General features: G+C 35.2%; 1 protein-coding gene across 3 annotated transcripts; it reads left to right on the forward strand.

Moving 5' to 3' along the window:
• The first annotated feature begins 35 nt into the window (after nucleotides 1–35).
• Nucleotides 36–19,928, forward strand: LOC111513955 (uncharacterized). 3 transcript variants are annotated; one of them, XM_074176443.1, is made up of 4 exons: nucleotides 36–193; nucleotides 6,127–6,718; nucleotides 8,295–8,651; nucleotides 17,306–19,928. In XM_074176443.1, the coding sequence occupies exons 2-4, from the start codon at nucleotides 6,385–6,387 to the stop codon at nucleotides 19,294–19,296; spliced, it is 2,682 nt and encodes an 893-aa protein (XP_074032544.1). In that variant the 5' UTR covers nucleotides 36–193; nucleotides 6,127–6,384; the 3' UTR covers nucleotides 19,297–19,928. The 3 variants fall into 3 exon arrangements, with proteins under 3 accessions (XP_074032544.1, XP_074032546.1, XP_074032545.1); XM_074176445.1 differs by lacking the exon at nucleotides 36–193 and adding an exon at nucleotides 16,062–16,239 and having other exon boundaries at nucleotides 6,369–6,718; nucleotides 17,306–17,442; XM_074176444.1 differs by lacking the exon at nucleotides 36–193 and having other exon boundaries at nucleotides 6,376–6,679.
• Nucleotides 19,929–20,452: the final 524 nt, after the last annotated feature.

Consider the following 20,452-nt stretch of genomic DNA (forward strand, 5'->3'; position numbering starts at 1 on the left):
CCAATGGAAGAAGAAGAAGAATTGGCATTAGACTTGTGCCACTTGTGTTTAGACGTTAGTTAGGTTTCAAATTCTGTAAAAGAAAGCGAGAACCACGTGGGAAACGAGGTGAATTTAAAAGTTAGTGTGGAAATTGGTGTTTTTTATCAATCACTAAGCTAATTTTGTGTGAGTGCGACCCTACAAAACATTAGTGAGTCAAACTTTCTATATTAATTCTATTGGTGCTTTAAGTTGCAAAACTTTCACTTGCTTAGCTGTGTGTAGTCTTAACAGTCGATGGGGGACGAATCCCCCGGTCCCCCTGGGGGCCATTCCTCAGATGCAAACATGACAATAGATAATACAAACCTAATATTAAATAATCTTCTATCCCCTTCCTCTCAAACATTTATTAAATCCTTGCACCAAATGTCCCCTGCACAGTCCCAGGCAATAGAAAAATTATACTCCGAACTCAGTATTCTATCAGAACAATTTAAAAATGACCAAACTATGCTTACCCAAATTAATGAATTGTATCGAAAGCTACAAAGGAAGATTACCTACACCAACACTGATTTTGGACCTTTCCTGGTTATGGTTGAGAAAAAGCAAGGAACCTCATTACATCCCATGGATTTGGGCAAAATATTTCACCAAGCGAATATTAAAAATATAATAAGCTTTACCAAAAAGGGTAATAACCGAATTGGAGTACAGTTTTCTAATCCACAAGATGCAAATGAATTGTTAACCAATTCAACGATTCTTTCGAAAGGCTATGCAGCATACATACCTCAACGCTTCATAACAATTAAGGGTATCATTCGAGACGTGGGCCTATCAATTGATGCAGAAGATGTTATTGAATTTGGTAAATCCTCCCTAAAAATCATTGAGGCTCATCGATTCAATAGGAAAATTACAATTGATGGAGAAGTATCATATGTGCCATCCACAACTATGCTAGTTACTTTTCAAGGTAACACACTGCCACATGATGTAAATATTTTTAAATATTCTACACGAGTCGAGGCATACATACCGCCTATCCGTCAATGTCAAAACTGCCTTCGTTTTGGCCACCCAGCCAAGAACTGCCGAAGTGCAGCACGATGTCTTCGTTGCGGAGAGAACCATAACAGTAATTGTTCGGCTCCTATCAAATGCATCTTTTGTGATGGACAACATTTAGCCAACGACAAGAAAAATTGTAAGGAATTTGAAAGGCAGGGTTTAATTAATGAACTAATGGCACATAAGAATATGTCTTACTATGAAGCAGCACAAGTATATCCTCCATTGAAACGAAGAGAAGGTCCACGATCCTTCCAGCGTAGTAGTCATAACTTTCCTTCTATAGCCCATAAAAACAACAGTGAAAACTCTTACGCCAGAATAACAACACAGACAAAACGCAGGAGACCGTCTCCAATAGAAAAGCCAGGATATGACGAAGTAGCTCATCGAAACCTATTACTTCCTCAATCACATCATACGCCTGTAAATTCTCAAATCTACAATAGTTCCTTTTATCACAATACCACTCCCTTGGAAACTACATCCCCACTTGGGGTTAATACCTCAGATTCCTCCAATGGAACTGCCAGTATTTCTGTGATACCAAACATCCCTTCTGAGATTAGAGACGAATCAAATCACACTTTTCAACAAAATCAAGTTATCAAAGATTTTTTTGGGAAGCTTACATACAATAACAAAACGTACAAATAGTAATTATGAACACAGTACTTATATTATGTTAATTTATTATAATTATTATAAAAACAAAACAAATATTACAACCATAACTGCCGCTGTCAACATTGGTGATATTTCAACATTTTCAATATATATTAGGGTTAAGGAGAGGAAAACATTCTCGTCTTCTTCTTGTTTTTTTAACTCAGATTCGATGGCAACGTTAGAAAGTTATAAATGCCACGATTCGCGACACTTGAGGGATTTAATTCCCTGGCTGATCAAACCTAAAGAATGGGATTTCTACCCCTGTGTTGGACATACCCTTCAATCGACAGATATCCTACCAGGGTATTACATAATTCACAAGTTAATATTTTTAGCGATCGCTTTATATTTGATATTATGTATAAATAATCAGTTGTCGGAAGCGTCCGATTGGGGAGTGCATGGCACTCTGATCTCTAACACTCATATAACTAATATCAACGTTAGGTTTTTTCCAAACCACAAATACTTGACGCACTTATTGAGCAGCTGGATTGTGATACCAATAAAACGCTATTTCAAAACCTATCTCAATAAACAATTGTTAATTAATGGCTTTAAAGATTCTTCATTGGAACATACGTAGTTATTACCAAAATCATGACTTATTGGTGTCATACATTCGTGATCACGCGGTGGATATCATAGCACTCAATGAAACTTTCCTACAACCACACTACTGCACCAAATTGAGGGGTTTCAATCACATAAGATGGGACAGAGAGGACGGACGAGGCGGAGTCGCAATTTTTATTAAAAACCACATCCCTTGTAACAGTATCGACTTCAGCAATATTCCGATGCATGATAATATACAAGTAGTAGGTATTGAAATGAAACATATGATGCTTATTAGCATATATGTTCCGAGAGAAACCCCATACTTTTCACATACTCTAAACAACCTTGTGAACACATATCCAGGACCACTACTGATCATTGGGGATATGAATACACAACACCCAGCATGGGGCTCTGGCATCTCAAACAGACAAGGTTCCCAGTTGCTGGAACTTGTTGAGGAACATGGCTTAGTCATACTAAACGATGGTACCCCTACACGACTGACTGCTCCAGGTATTAATGCAAGTGCTCCCGACATTGCCATGTGTTCACCACAACTATCACACAGTATAGACTGGATCGTACTCCCTTTTTTATGTTGTCTGAATGATCCAAGAAACTCACAATCAAATACAACTCAACACCGGCAAACGTTCAACACTAAGAAAGCTGATTGGTTTCGATATGAGCAACAGCTACTCAACCAAATACATAGTGGGGATATACCTTACGAAGATCTGGCTGCCATGGTTTTAGACGCTGCTGATTCAGCAATACCAAAAAAATCTCCGGCTATAGGAAAAAAACCTCAACATCACTGGTGGGACGCTGATTGCACAGCAGCAATTACAGCAAGGAAACTCGCATTTCGAGAATACAAAGACCATCCTCATATGCAAAATTATATCAATGTACGTAAGGTAAGAGCATCCACTAGAAAGCTGTTACGAGAGAAAAAGAAACAAAACTTTCAAATGTTTTGTACACAACTTTCACCTGATACTCCTATTTCTAGGGTATGGTCTTCAGTTCGAAAATTTGCCAATTCCAGACAGCCATCCCGACGAAATCCTCCACTAAACAACGACATTGCTGAAGTTATGCTCCAATCTTTAACCCAACCACTCCTTTACAGCATTACTCCCATGGAAAACCCTCATATCCAACCTAGTATACCATTCAACATAGATGAATTGCATGCCGCCCTTCGGTACAAACGGGACACCGCACCGGGTCTGGATCTCATAACTTACAGTATGTTGCAGCATTTACCGCAGAACGGATTTGCGAGTCTTCTGAATATTTTCAACAAACTCCTGAATGGTTCCATTACCATCCCAATGGAGTGGAAACGGCAATTACTCTGCCTTATTCCAAAACCTGGCAAGGATATATCGACAGAGTCGGGTTGGAGACCCATTACCCTCACATCTTGTCCTGGTAAACTTTTAGAACTCATGATAAAAAACAGATTGGATTGGCACATGGAACATCTCAATTTGCTAAATCCGCTACAGTCAGGCTTTCGACGAGGTAGAGGCACTACTGAGAATCTCATTGGAATTTACTCTATCATTGCATCAAATTTAGCATCAGGTAATAACGTGGTAATGGTCTTGCTAGACATCAAGGCAGCTTACGATCACGTTCTCATACCCAAACTGTTGGAACGATTGGCTCAGTGTACAATTCCACATGATCTCGCTACATTGATCGGGCATATCTTTACTAATCGACAAATTAGCATCCAAGATCCAATCACAGGGCGCATAATAGGGCCTGAATCTGCTAACCGAGGTCTCCCACAAGGATCGCCAATCAGTCCTATCCTTTTCAATATTTATAGCGATCCCATGAAACATTTAGTAGAAGACCAGGTATCTTTATTTGGGTATGCTGATGATCTAGCATTGATAAACGTCGGTACAGATACTCGAAAACTTATACATGATCTCAATGTGTCTCTGGAGAGAATTCATAACTTTCTGGAAGATTATGGGCTATATCTTTCCATCAATAAGTGCCAAGCAATTTCTTTCATCAATAAACACATGCCCGATGTCCGCTATCATATACTCATCAACAACAAACCTATTCCGTGGTCACAAGAGGTAAAATACCTAGGCATAATTTTTCATCATCAGTTATCATGGCGCCCACATATTAATATGATTTGTGCAAAAGCACAAAATGGAATAAATCTAATGAGAACTCTATGTCGGACGTGGTGGGGGGCCGCTCCTTCTACCTTGATCCTACTATATAAAGCTCTAGTTCGCCCACATCTTGACAGCGGCAGCATATTTTTTGGCAGATGCTCAAAAACAGTTTTGTACCAGCTCGATAAAGTACAATATCAAGCATTACGCGTAGCCTTGGGTTTAATGAGATCAACACCCACTACAATACTACTATCGGAAAGCTCAGAGATGCCTCTTGCTCACAGGCGAAATTGGTTGGGAGTGAGATTCATTTCTAAATTGTTATCTTACGTGAATCCTAATATTCATTCCGTTATGGAGTTGCATGATACATATATTCAATATCCTACATATTGGCGGCTCAATTGTCTTCCCCCCATCCTTACTGCATATATCAGATTAATACCCCACATCCCAGATATTATGTTGCTTCCCAATTTTCCTTGTTACCGTTATAGTTTACATGGTCAAATATTCCCAATTCCCCACCATGAAATGAACCTCTCCAAAGAGAATGACAACCACCAGGATTTTCTCAGACTCGCCCAGCAACAATTTGCCAATCACACATATTTTTTCACCGATGGATCTAAAGACGAACGCGGTAATGTTGGCATTGGAGTTTTTTCACACAACCTAAACCATTCTGGACGATTACCCTCTTTCTTTTCAATATGCTCAGCTGAAATAACAGCCATCCAAGAAGCAATACAATATATTGTGGACAACGATCTCAAACACGCAGTCATTTTTAGCGACTCAAAAAGCGCCCTGGCAAAAATCTCCCGGTCAACTATATCGGCAAACAGTGATTACCTTTCATTACGTACAAGACAACTGATATACAGAGCCGTCGCAAAGGGATTCAGCATACATTTGGCATGGATTCCTAGTCATTCCAACATCAAGGGTAATGATATAGCCGATACTTTAGCCAATATTGGAAGAAATCATCCACTCTCTAATCACCCTCAAGCAGACTATAGAGAGTTTCAAGCATTATTGAAACATAATATTTGGATAGACTGGATCAATCAATATAGCGAGGACGGACAATTCAAAGCCAAACTTTACTTTTCCTCCGTACCACAACCTTACAAAACTCCATGGTTCAAGGATCTGGCTACTTGTTCTCGTAAAGAAATCGTCAATATGTGCAGAATTAGGAGCACTCATTCCCTCAATAAAGCGCATCTCCACAAAATTAAGATAGTTGATGACGACCGCTGCGAATGTGGGGAAATACAGACTCTCCTACATATATTCTTTGCCTGCCCTAATAATTCTCATAATATACAAATACTGCATGCCTCTCTTAGCATCCCTCCTTCAACCATTCAGCCTCTTACCTTCCACGATATATTTTTCAAACATATATCACCATCTAACATACAAACCATATCCAAATTCCTGATTGCATCCAACATAAAGCTGTAGTGATCAAGACAGAACTAATACTTGTGTGCATGCAGTGCTTCGCCAATCAAGACCTGATCGTAGTGTCCATACACGTAACCGTAGTGTCCATACACGTAACCGTAGTGCATCACCTCACATTAGTGCTTACACTCTAATGCAGACGGACATTGCTTGTTAACTGACCTCAAACTACAGTCGAACTTTGTTATAGCGCAAAACCAAGTGGGGTTTGGGTCCAACTCAGATCCACTTTAGTGTGGGCTCCACTTGTAGTAGCAACATGATCCTGGAACCCCTGGCTGGATAGCCCTGGCAGCTGAAGCCATTAATGGAAAAAGAAGAAGAAGAAGTTAGTTAGGTTATAAAGTTATTGTTTCAAAATCAAAATCAGATCCACCGTGCCCAACGATTATGGACATAATCGTTGCACCGTGCCCTCATATTCTCATATATATCTTGAAAATTGATAATGGCCACCAGTGACTGTGGATATGGAAGACCAATTAAAGAGGAGGGGAAAGATGAAACTCTCCAAGTAAATCTCTCGAAAAATGAGTTTGGGCCAGAGAAAATCAAAGATGAAGATGAAATGAGTATTGTTCAGCATGACCTGAAATCTGAACAGTGTGCCGAAGATGTAAAAGAAGGTTTTTATTGTGAGGGGTGTGGGGGTGATTTGCTCAGTCTAGAGAATTTCTTCAACCCTGACAGTGTGAAATCCTGTTGTAATTGTCAATACCAGAACGATGCTAATCATGGAGAAGGTGTGACTAATGATTTGAAACCACCTAACTTTACCTCAGGTAACATTTATTTTGATAGAGGCCGATTTTGACATTCTAGTCCTTGTCTCAATTTTAGTATCTGTAGTTGTCTTGAGAATTTTTGATACTGATTGATGCTGGCAGAAGACTAGTGACATAACATACATACACATTTGTGTGATTTGTATACAATTATAACAAACTAACTATTACCTACGGCATCGCCTGCGTAGGATTTGGTTTGTCACATTGAGTTTCGTGACAGACCATTTCACACTGAAAGTTACAATATTTTTTATTAACAAGTATTAAATATAATTTTTTTCAATAAATAATACTTCTAATACCACCAAGAACGTGTACAAAATTTCATGATGATCGGTCGAGTAGATGTTGAGTGAAACCATATCAAACAAACTTACGTTTGCATTTATGATATTAGTAGGGATGTGGCTTCCCGTAGTCTCATTTTGTGTGACTACTACTCTAGGTATTGTCGATTGGTCGATCACATAGATGTTGCACCATCAGTGTTGATATAAAACTCACTGCGATTAGTAGAGTCGTTGCGTTTAATCTGTAAAAAGAACAAACTGTTATACTACTATTTGTACCAAAAACACAACCTCTTCACGAATTGCTCTTATTTTAATGTCAACCACCCAATGCTAATCGAGAACGCCTCATACGAATTATATTTATTCCAAACCACCAGCAATTATTCGGGAACTTTCAAGGTAACAATTCAGGGCGTACGATAAAACAATGATGATAAACCCCACATAATTTTTTTTATGAAAACATAGGCACTGAACTTTTTTGAAACTAAAATTAAGACAGACACTATATTGGCCAAATGGGTAGAACTTTTTTTAATATTCACAAATCTGTTGTAAAATACCTGCATCTTTCTCATGCATACATAATTAGATGAAAAGCTAAGATCACCGAATAGCTTACAATACAATATACAAATAAATGTTGAATAATGAGTCATATTCCAAAGTCATGATTAAATTCCACCTGTGTAAAATTATTTATCCATATCCACATAGTATACTGAGAGAAAAGTATTTACATGTTCATAAATTAAAAATAGTAGTTTTAAGGCTATGAGGAAGTGGAAATAATGTGAAAGTAGTGATAAAATCAATGTTGTATACTTACCTACCAGTTTGAGTCATATAATTGTTTTTGCAAATAATTGATGTACCAATATCATTTACTATATACAATAAAATACAATAATTTATTCATCCTGTAAGATCACGTGTGATATAGAACAAGTCAATAAAAGCAGTAAAAATATCTTACATTTACAAATATTATCAGTCACAAAAACATACAAACATACAATTAAAATTCCATATGATGATCTATACTATGACACATCATTCTTGGTTGTATTGAATAAAGTTGAACTCTTACCGAAGAAAAGTTTGAATAAGTACTTGCTAATTTATCATAGACAAATTGTGACAAATACACAATCTGTACTTTTGAAAATTGATGTTGAATTCTGAGGGATTTCAAGTGATGAATTTAATTTTGTTTCTTTGTTTTGTTTTCATGACTCATCATGAATGTAATTTCAAAATGAAACTATTTTTTACAGATTGTGGAATCTTTTCTTCAAAACCCCCGGAAGAAACAATAGTTATTAAGAAAGAGGTTACCAGTGAAAACACGTCATCAACGTCATGTGAAAAAGCATTTGCCGTTGAAATATTCAGTTCTGGATACTATTCGAATTCATTTGGAGAGAGTAGAATTCATGAAAAAAATGAAGTTTTTTCAAAAAATTCTAATGAAAGAATTGATGAGGAATGTGTTGAAAACAAGACTACAGAAGAATACCCAGTTCATCATAAAGTTTGCACAAAATTGTTCATTGGAAGTAGTGATTTGAATAATCATATTGACTCAAAACCATTTCAGTCTAGAATCTGCACAGATTCATTCAATCTATTAGGTAATTTGAAAGTACATGAGAAAATTCGTACTGGCAAAAAGCGATTTCAGTGTAAAATTTGCTCAAAGTCATTCAATCATTGTAGTAATTTAAAAAATCATGAGAGAATTCATACTGGTGAAAAACCATTTCAATGTAAAATATGTTTAAAGTCATTCAATGATTGTAGTAATTTGAGAAATCATGAGAGAATTCATACTGGTGAAAAACCATTTCAATGTAAAATATGTTCGAAGTCATTCAATCAATCTAGTTCTTTGAGAATGCATGAAATGATTCATACTGGCGTAAAGCCATTTCAGTGTAAAATCTGTTCTAAATCTTTTATTCAAAAAATTTATTTGAAAAATCATGAAAAGACTCATACTGGCGAGAAACCATTTCAATGTAAAAATTGTCTAAAGTCATTTAATCAAGTTAGCAATTTGAAAAAACATGAAAAAATTCATACTGGCGAAAAGCCATTTCAATGTGAATTCTGCTTAAAGTCATTCAATCAATCGAGTAATATGAAAATACATGAAAAGATTCATACTGGCAAGAAGCCATTTCAGTGACAAATTTGATCTAAGTCATTCATTAAATGAGGAAATAATTCAAATATGTATTTTTTATATCATGGGCATGGAGTAGCATATTTGGATAACTACCGATTGCACTGCCTTTGTGGTATATATTGAAATATTTTCTCCAAGGTGATAAAGTTGAAAACAGCACAACTAGTTGCTTTGCAGTGAAAGCTGCAGAGTCTCCTGTCGATCACATAAATAGTATCCTTGTAAAGGCTGTTGTTCATGCTGACTTATATAGATTATTGGGCTCAAAATAAATGAATCAATTCCAAAAATCAATAAATTAGAGTCGCATTCAAAACACCCAGTATGTTATATAATTTTTAATACAATCCACCGTATACTTTTCATAAAATTTGGAAATGAAATACTGCATACAAGGCGATAGATAAGTTATGTTCACTATCAATATGAATTCAGCACCCTACGTAGGAATTTGGAACAAATAAACATTCATACTGTGGATGTTTAGTAGTCTCAAGATGAATATAAAATATCCCTGGTGTGATTACTTGGACCCCTTTATTGTTGAAAAGTTTCTTTATACCTGGCTGAAACATCGGTGAATTTCGAAAATTTGTCTACTGATGAGTGGAAAATACAAGGAAAAAGCATTGAATTGCTGAAGCCATTTGATGAAAAACAACAACCATGGAAATGAAAGGTCTGCTTGAAAATTATTTGAAGAGTAGGTTTGATGTGGAGCATAAAAAAGTCTTTACCCTGGCTACTTTTTTGGCAAAGATTAGCCACAGAGTCCCTTCTTCGACGATGATAATATAGAAACAGCAACAGACAGGCATTTTTGGTGAAGCTACCAAAAATTTGCATCTAGAAAAATAGCAGAGCATCAAGACGGCAAGTCAAGAGCGGCTCATGAACTGCAGTCTTATTGTGCTATACCGGTGATTAAGCGAAATGATGACCCATTTCAGTGGTGGAGCAGCAATAGTTCAAGGTATCCTGAAATGTCCGCATCGCCAAAGTGTACCTTTGTCAACAGCCATCTTGATTTTAAACAGGTTGGAGCCTGGCTCTCTTCCCCTTAGGATTGATGCTGGTCAGAAGGACGAGTAGGTCAATGTACCTCTGTTGCTACGCAAGTTCTTTTTATAGTGAGCAGCTACCCTCAGAGGCTGGTAAAATATACGAAACAAAAAGAAATCAATTGCTGCCAGATAGGGCAGACACTCAAGTATTTTCATATCATAATTTACCTACAATTAACAAATATAAGTTATAAAAATATAACAAAATGACATTTGTTTGTAACAATTATCACTTTGGTTTGATAAGGTTATGTATGGTTATAAAAAATCATATATGCACGTTACTGTCTTTTTGGTTTGATTTTATTAGGCAGTTAATGTTGAGAATTTTTTTAACTATAAGGACAACATGGACACGCCATCTTATTTCAATATTACTCAGTTTGTTAATTAAATTCGGACGAAAAGGTTTTTCAAATTCGGCACAAATCCACAGAAAATTTACATGTTTCCAACTACTATATTGAAACAGCAGAAATAATCAACCAATTCATGATAACCCCATGATGGAATTCCTCTGCAATTTAAAAAAAAATGCATATTCACTCTAGAAAAACCCTTACAAACATTATTTAATCTTTCTTTATCTATGGGAATCTTCCCTGAATTCTGGAAGCAAAGTTTTTTAACTCTAATCCACAACTCTGGCGATAGAGAAAATATTAAAAACTACCGTCCAGTGAGCAAGCAATCGAAGATTCCGAAGTTGCTGGATTGTTTGATAACTAAAAAAACTGACATTCGATACAAAAAACATAATAAATGAACACCAACATGGCTTTATATCTGGTAGATCCACCACTACGAATTTATTGCTTTTATCAACACTTTCTTTTGAATAACCTCTAGAGGAAAAACACCAAGTTGACTCTATTTATACTGATTTCTCTAAAGCCTTTGACATGGTAAATCATGATCTTCTCAGGTCTAAGCTCCTAGCTTTAGTCATGAATGCTAACGTGTCAAAATGGATAAAGAATTATTTGGGTAATAAAATTCAGTATGTTAAATATGCTGGTTCCATAACATCACACCTGTAACATCTGGTGTCCCTCAAGGAACGCATATAGGTCCAATACTCTTCATTCTTTTTGTATCAAATAACATTTACAAGAGCTGTGAAACCTATTGTATATCCATATAAAATCAAAATCATTAATCTAACATTGACTAACAGCGTTCGTGACTTGGGAGTGTTGTTCGATTGCAAAGTAACCTTTAAAGGTCATATTGATCACATTACTTCTAAATCAATCAAATTAATGGGATTTGTTCAACTTTCCAACTCCTGATCCAATAACTGAACCTAAAAAAAAAAGGTTTGGTGGTGCAGCTAGGAAACGACTGAGTTGTCTCCTCAAGAGCGTGGTACCGCATGGAACGACCAAATTCTTGAGCGGTGTACGCAGAATCTGTCTCAGGTGGAGGAACAAACCCCCCATGAGCAGGTTAGCAAACGTTTGCGCTCAACTGAAGATTTACCAAATCCAGAGGCGAAAAGCCCTGCACGGTTGAATCTAAGACATCGTCAGGTGTAGCTGACTTCCAAAAACCCTCATATAGGAATGTTGTCGCGGGTATCAAGTTGAGAATCTTGTACCTTGACTATCCGACTACCTCATTAACGATGAAACAGCAGAGCATATACTTTGTGCCTGCCCTGCTGGGGACCGAATCAGATTTTTAGAGTTCGGCAGAGCCGTACTCTATCTGACCTGAAAGACCACTCACCATACTATACAAACTAATCGGGTTCGTTAAGAAGCTGGATTTATTTGGTCGAGTGTGAAAAGGTGCAGTAGAGAGTCGAACAGACCCTCTCACTTTGGACCTGACCTAACCACTGTAAATATTTTATTGATAAAAGACATATAAAGTAGGAAGCCCGATAGTCGGCGCCCTTTGCCGATTAGTCGCCGACTATGATATAGTGACCAGATAGTTGGCTTTGCCGACTAGTCGGTACATCTCTACTTATTTCTAATATTTCCGATAGACGTATCTAGACAATGAACCTTATTATCTCTGCTCTGCGGTTCTCACATCTTTTCTCTATCAAATGACAGTTAATTAGGACCAGTGTTGCCACAAGCTATTTTTTCATCGAGGTATACTTTAGGAAGGGAGCGGAGTAGAACCGGGGTGGATCCACATTCACATAATGTAACTCGGTCATAGAATATCGGAACTAACGTTGTAAAACACAACCCAAGGATCCACCACCAGCGGCGTCAGACACTCAGTCTACCCAACGTTGCCAAGGGTACTCGGCTGGTGTATCGCGCAAGATTCGAAATCAAACCTCAAATATTTGTCAATTTTTTTCAATTTTCATTTCACATTCTTTAGCGTGGTAGATTTATTTGAGAGAGCGCGAGGGTGAAATTGAGTTCAAGAGGGGTAAAACTACCCGTACGGGGAGCTGTGGCAACATTGTTTATGACAACACACAGATACTCGAATTCCAGCTGCCTTTTGTCACCTGTCACCGTTGTCATGTCCTTTATCGTTTCGTTGAGACCATCTAAGTTATACAGTTATTTCTTCAAAAACAGAATCACGGTGCCCCCATATATTTCTTGAAAATTGATAATGGCCACTGATAACTGTGGATATGGAAGACCAATCAAAGAGGAGGGGGAAGATGAAACACTCCAAGTAAATCTCTCGAAACAGGAGTTTGTGCCAGAAAAAATCAAAGGTGAAGATGAAATAACTATTGTTCATCATGACCTGAAATCTGAACAGTGTGCAGAAGAAGTAAAAGAAGGCTCTTATTGTGAGGTGTGCGGGGAGTTTTGCCTAGTCTAGAGAATTTCTTCAACACTGAAAGTTTGAAATCCTGTTGTTACTGTCTGTACCAGAAGGATGCTAATATGCATGGAGAAGATATGCCTTATGATTTGAAACCACTTAACTTTGGCTCAGGTAACTTTCATTTTAGTAGAGGCCAATTTGGACATCCTAGTCCTTGTCTCATTTTTAATTTCTGTAGTTGTCTTGAGAATTTTTGATACTGGTCAATGCAGGCAGAAGACTAGTGACGTGACACATATTTGTGTGATTTGCATACACTCATAACAAATGTGGCATTCCGTAGGCTCATTTTATGTAACTTGGTACTATTCTAGGCATTCTCAAGTGGTCAATCACATAGATGTTGTTACCGTCAGTGTTGATAAAAAATTTGTAGAGTGGTTGTGGTTCTGGGTGTAGTTGGTGCACTAATAATCATTAAAAGAAACATACTGTTGTACTAAGACTTTTTGTACCAAAAACACAACCCTTTCACAAATTGCCCTTAGTTTTATGTCAACTGCTGTTGAATTATCCTTATGTTCTATTCACTATTCACTTATACCTGAATCAAAACGATTTTCATTCACATAACACCAGACAAGCACAACAGATTAAAATTGAATTCACAAGACTAAATCACTGCCGTTTTTCGAAAAATTATTTTGGTCCTATTTTATTTAACAAACTACCAGAAGATATAAAAAACTTAAATACAGCCTCGTTTACAAATTATATGAAAAATATCTGCCTGGAAAACGTTTCAAGTTAATTTGTGTTTTGTCATATTTCAATAGATGTGAAGAAGCAGAGAAATAAGTTTTTGTTTTTGAGCACTGTGGCAACATGGATACAGAAATATGAAGTTGTATTGTATGGCCGACAGTCAAGGTTTGATTGCTTATTCTGTTTCATTTCATTTTTAATAAAACCAATCACATTTTGAAGTTGTGTCTATTCAAAAGTTAAAACCAAACCGGTTATGGGCCCAGACACCCTTCAGTTAAAAGCAGAAAGTAAAAAAAGTAAGCAATCATAAAAATAAAAAACAGTGACCACTAAAAACACAATGGCTACTGCAGCTCAGGACGACGCTATAACTTCGAAAAACTAATATATAATGAATCTTACCAGATATGGAAGTTTCAATTAACAATTATTCTCAAAGCTTATGCTTTATGGGACATATAAAAAAAGTTAAAAGACTGGCATACAGACTAAAAAGTTTGTGCCAAGATAATAATGAAGAAATTATTCTTCAAGATCATTTCAACGTTACCAGAAAGTTATAAATACTTCGACTCAGCCTGGGATACAACACCCAAAAGTGAAAAGACATTAACTAAACTCACCTCAAGGCTACTAATAATGGTCAGATTCAAAGAAGTTACAGAAGAGAATGCAGTAGCATTTGTGTCAACAAAAAGTGGAAAGAAGGGTTCCAAATCATGAGGTGTAGTTTTTGAAAGTAACTAATATACTTCTTTGTATAATTTTCACTATACAGGGTTTCATAAAAACCGCGACACGTGTTTCACTATACAATAGCTTTCTCTAGCGTCAAATAATTTTACGCTGATACATAAGCTCAGGTAATTTCATTCATTACATGATTATTCAAATGAGTTAGTGCACTTTCTTTTCTGGTGTTAATGTTAATTGATTTATTCTCAAACTCAGGTATACATTTTCAAAATTAATCAGGTACTTGAAATTCAGGTAATACAAATTGTAAAAATATATGTAAAGCATTCATTATGTAGATTTTGTTAGTATATACACGCCTGAAGAATCTATTGTATAGCGAAACATGTGTTGCATTTTGTGAAACAGTTTGGTGAAAATCTCATAATAAAATGCTAACAAAAAAAAAGTTCCAAAGTTTTGCGGAAAGTTGTATCTGAGCTGTTGAATTAAGCTACAATAACTGATAATATCATTGATTAATATTAAACTACTAATCAAGAATCACAAATATGTTGTGAAATACTTGCACCTTTTCCATACATCCATAATTAGATGAAAAACTAGTGTCACCAAATAACTTACAATATTCGTGTATATAAATTGCCCAGAAAAATATGGAACGAGTGTCGAAGATAGGACTAAATAACAGTAAGTGAAAAAAAATAAGCAAAATCGTTGCACATCGGAAATCATCATACAGGAATACATCACAACTATAGTAACATTTTTGCAAGAGCAATAAAACATGTTATCAGAGCTAATTTGTTTGATCTACTCTGGTAAAGGAGACTTTTTATATTTCGTTGTTTTATGACTTGGAATACGCAAAACAACAACTGTACACTGTTGCATTTGTTTCTAGTTCATGGATGTTAGATCTAGCAAATCCAATACATCTGAGAATGTATATGGATGAATACTGGTTTACAGCTGTCTCGGTGTTCAATGCTGAAAATTAGTCTAACTATGCGCTTTTGCGCTACGAATATTTTGATGAATTCATTACTGCAACCCCATGGTATGATATTGAGCGATATATGTGAATATGTCATAGCAAAATAGATTTCTAGTAGACCTGCTGTATTCATGCATGATTTCATTTGCCTTAAAGCAAAGAATGCCTTGTTTAATTTCTTGCAGTCATCTTTTATTTGCAGATCCCATGAAAAGCTTTCATCCAAGTAAGTTCCTAAAAATTTTACTTCACTACTAATCTTTATTTCCTCAATAACTTGTAGGTCATCTGGAACATTATTTTTCCTGTTATAGAAATTTAGTATTACAGTTTTTGTGGAGTTAAATATTAATCTGTTTCGCTGACATCAGGAGCTAAAAATTGATTATGCATTTTACTTTACTAAGCTGTATATCAATATTTCCGCCTGTAACTGTGATAGTGGTATCATCCGCAAATGTAGTAAGGTGGAAATCATTCAGATATTCTGACAAATCATTTGCATACAACAAAAAAAGCACTCCAAGCTTAACATCATTGCACCTTGATCTAACATTTTCACATTTTACAGACATGGTACGCCCTTTGAGGTAAGATTCAATCCATTTCAACAAGTTATTCGGGAAACTACGTTGGGTTACTTTTGTGATTAGAAATTCAGGAGACACTGTGTCAAACGTTTTTGTTAGATGAAAAAAATGAAGACATTACAAAATTATTCGAATCCACTTCTTTGTAGATATAATTCAGTAAGTGATATGTTGCAATTTCAATTGATTTACTCTTTCTGAATCCATGTTCATCTTCGCACAGTATATTATTTTCCTCCAAATAATTAGTAATACTGTTTGCAACTAATTTTTCAAATAATTTAGCCAGTGAGCATGGCAAAGAGATTTGCCTATAATTTTCTTCTACCGAGCGATCACCTTTTTTGAAACTGGTTATTACTAATGCCTTTTTCAATTCTTCGGGAAAGTATCCTTGCAAAAAAGACTGATTAAATAAATAAGTCAAAGGGGTAGGTAATCACTACATCGATTTTTTTTATTGTTCCTATTGACAACCCCTCCAATCCAGTAGACTTTTGATTTTTTAATATTTTTAGTGTGCTTTGCACCTCTGATTCATTTAAAGGATAATTTTGTAAAGAATGAATTACATCGTGATTCCCTGAGACAATATTTATTTCTTGAAAAACATCATTTGACAGTGTTACTAGTTTTCTTAGCTATGTGAAGGAGTGGAAATAATGTGAAAGTAGTGAAAAAATCAATTTGAGTTATATAATTGTTTTTGACCTTGCTAAATTTTTGTTCCATCCAGAAAAGAGCCATACGCCTCATTGGAGACGAGAATATCACTTGCAACCTTAATAGTCTGGAACATCCAAAAAAGACTGGGGAATTGTCTCTCTTAGATACCTTTACGGGAGATGTTAAAGTGACTTGACACATTTAATTCTAATTCTACCAGAAATACGCGACGACTTCTTTCATTTGGAGAACTGCTTTGATGTGGAATAATTTTCCTGCGAAGGATTTCCCAAATGTATTTAATCTCCAGCGATTGAAATCCAACGCAAATCACTACTTTTGCACAGGCACTGCTCTTAGAGCGCCTTAGGCATTTTCCCGTAGTGTTCGTGTTTGTCCTTGAAAAAAAAAGACGAATTCTGATGAGTACACAAAGTCTACCATTGAAAATTGATGTTTATTTTTGAGGCATTTCAAATAATTTATTTAATTTTGCTTCGCTGTTTTGTTTTCGTGACCCATCATATATGTAATTATGTAATGTAACTATTTTTTACAGATTGTGGAATCCTTTTTACAAAACCCCTGGAAGAAACTATTGCTAGTAAGAAAGAGGTTATCAGTGAAAACACGTCATCAGCGTCATGTGAAAAAGAATTATCCATTGAAGTATTTAGGTCTGGATACTATTTGAATTCATTTGGAGAAAGTATAATTCATGGGGAAAATGAAGTTTTCTCAAAAAAATTGAATGAAAGAACTATTGTGAAATCTGTTGTAAAGAAGTCTACAGAAAAACCCCCAGTTCATCATGAAATTTGCACAAAATCTTTTATTGGAAGGAATGATTCAAAAAATAATATTGCCTCAAGAAAATTTCAGTGTAAAATCTGCTCAAAGTCATTCAATCTATCTGGTAATTTGAAAATACATGAAAAGATTTATACTGGCGAGAAACTATTTCAATGTAGATTTTGCTCGAAGTCATTCAATCAATGTAGTAGTTTGAAAAAACACACAAGGATTCATACCGGTGGAAAACCATTTCAATGTAAAATCTGTTCGAAGTCATTCAATCAAAGTAATTGTTTGAAAAAACACGAAATGATTCATACCGGTGAAAAACCATTTAAATGTCAAATCTGTTCAAAATCATTCAATCAGTGTAGTCATTTGAAACAACATGAAAGAATTCATACCGGTGAAAAACCATTTCAATGTAAAATCTGTTTGAAGTCATTCAGTCAAAGTAGTATTTTGAGAAATCACGAATTGATTCATACTGGTGAAAAATCATTCAAATGTGAAATCTGTTCGAAGTCATTCTATCAAAATAGTAGTTTGAAAATACACGAAATGATTCATACCAGTGAAAAACCATTTAAATGTAAAATCTGTTCGAAGTCATTCAATCAAAATAATTCTTTGAAAAAACACGAAATTATTCATACCAGTGAAAAACCATTTAAATGTAAAATCTGTTCGAAGTCATACAATCGTCGTAGTGTTTTGAGAATTCACGAAATTATTCATACTGGTGAAAAATTCAAATGTAAAATATGTTTGAAGTCATTCAGCCATCGTAGTAGTTTGAGAAATCACGGCATGATTCATACTGGTGAAAAACCATTTAAATGTAAAATCTGTTCGAAGTCATTTAATCGAAGTAATTGTTTGAAAAAACACGAAATGGTTCATACCGGTGAAAAACCATTTAAATGTAAATTCTGTTCGAAGTCTTTCATTGATTGTAGTAATTTGAAAAAACACGAATGGATTCATACTGGTGAAAAACCATTTCAATGTAAAATCTGTTCGAAGTCATTCAGTGCTTGTAGTAGTTTGAAAACACATGAAAGGATTCATACCGGTGAAAAACCATTTCAATGTAAAATCTGTTCAAAGTCATTCAATCAACGTTGTAGTTTGAAAAAACACGTAAGGATTCATACCGGTGAAAAACCATTCAAATGTAAAAACTGTTCGAAGTCATTCAATCAATGTAGTAGTTTGAAAACTCACACAATAATTCATACTGGTGAAAAACCATTTAAATGTAAAATCTGTTCGAAGTCATTCAATCGAAGTAGTGGTTTGGAAAAACACGAAATGATTCATACCGGTGAAAAACCATTTCAATGTAAAATCTGTTTGAAGTCATTCAATCAATGTGGTAGTTTGAAAAAACACGAAAGGATTCATTCCGGTGAAAAACCATTTCAATGCAAAATATGTTCGCAGTCATTCAGTCAAAGTAGTAGTTTGAAAAAACACGAAGTGATTCATACCAGTGAAAAACCATTTGAATGTAAAATCTGTTCGAAGTCATTCAATCAACGTTGTAGTTTGAGAAATCATGTAATGATTCATACCGGTAAAAAACCATTTCAATGTAAAACCTGTTTGAAGTCATTCAATCATTGTAGTATTTTGAAAAAACACGAAATGATTCATACTGGTGAAAAACCATTTCAATGTAAAATCTGTTTGAAATCATTCAATCAATGTAGTAGTTTGAAAAGACACCAAAAGACTCATTCCGGTGAATAACCATTTCAATGTAAAATCTGTTCGAAGTCATTCAATCAAATTAGTATTTTGAAAAGGCATGACAAATACTCATCCTGGCAAAAAACCATTTCAATATAAAATTTGTTCAAAGTCGGTCAATCAATGTTCTATTTTGAAAAATCACGAAAAAATTCTTACTGAAGAAAAACCATTTAAGTCATTCAATCAATTTGGTAATATATGAAAATATTTGAATAGAATTGGCCGATACTTGATGAAAATCCATATTGAAACTAATTAATACTAATTAATTGATACTGTATGATTTTCACTAAGGGTTTTACAAAAACCCCGACACATGTTTCGCTATACAATAGCTTTCTCAAGCATAAATTGAACAGTTTTAATTTATGCTTGAGAAAGCATAACCGCGGTTTTTGTAAAACCCTTTATAGTGAAAATCATACAGTAAACTGTATCAATTAGTTTTAATATGAAAATACAAAAAGTCTCGTACTGGCGAAAAATCAAATGTAAAATCTACTCAAAGTCATTGAATCAAATTAGTTGTTTGAAAGTACATGAAAAGATTCATACTGGCGGCAAGCCTTTCTAATGTAAAATTCATACTGGTGAGAAACTATTTCAATGTAAAATTTGCTGAAAGTCACTGAGTCAATTGAATCATTTAAAAATTCATACAGGTGAAAAACCATTTGAATTAAATCAATATCATGAAAGAATTCACACGAAAAACCATTTCAATGTAAAATCTGTTCGAAGTCATTCAATCGAAGTAGTGGTTTGGAAAAACACGAAATGATTCATACCGGTGAAAAACCATTTCAATGTGGAAATTGCCTAAAGTAATATAGTCAAGTTAGCAAGTTGAAAAAACGTGAAAAAATTCATACTGTCGAAAAGCCATTTCAATGTGAATTCTGCTCAAAGTCATTCAATCAATTTGGTAATATGAAAATATATGAAGAGATTTATACTGGCAAGAATCCATTTCACTGACAAATTTGCTCTAAATAATTCATTAAACGAGGAAATGATTCAAATATATATTTTTTATATTATGGGCACGGAGTAGGATATTTCTGGGAAACTACCGACTGGACTGCAATAAGTTATCATTCAATATCAATATAACTAGCATACTTACCTTCCACTGTAACTTACCTGAGATCTG

Source organism: Leptinotarsa decemlineata, unplaced genomic scaffold, assembly GCF_025532065.1.
Source record: "Leptinotarsa decemlineata unplaced genomic scaffold, Ldec_3_MD MMD2_tig00001719_RagTag_RagTag, whole genome shotgun sequence".
NCBI lineage: Eukaryota > Metazoa > Arthropoda > Insecta > Coleoptera > Chrysomelidae > Leptinotarsa > Leptinotarsa decemlineata.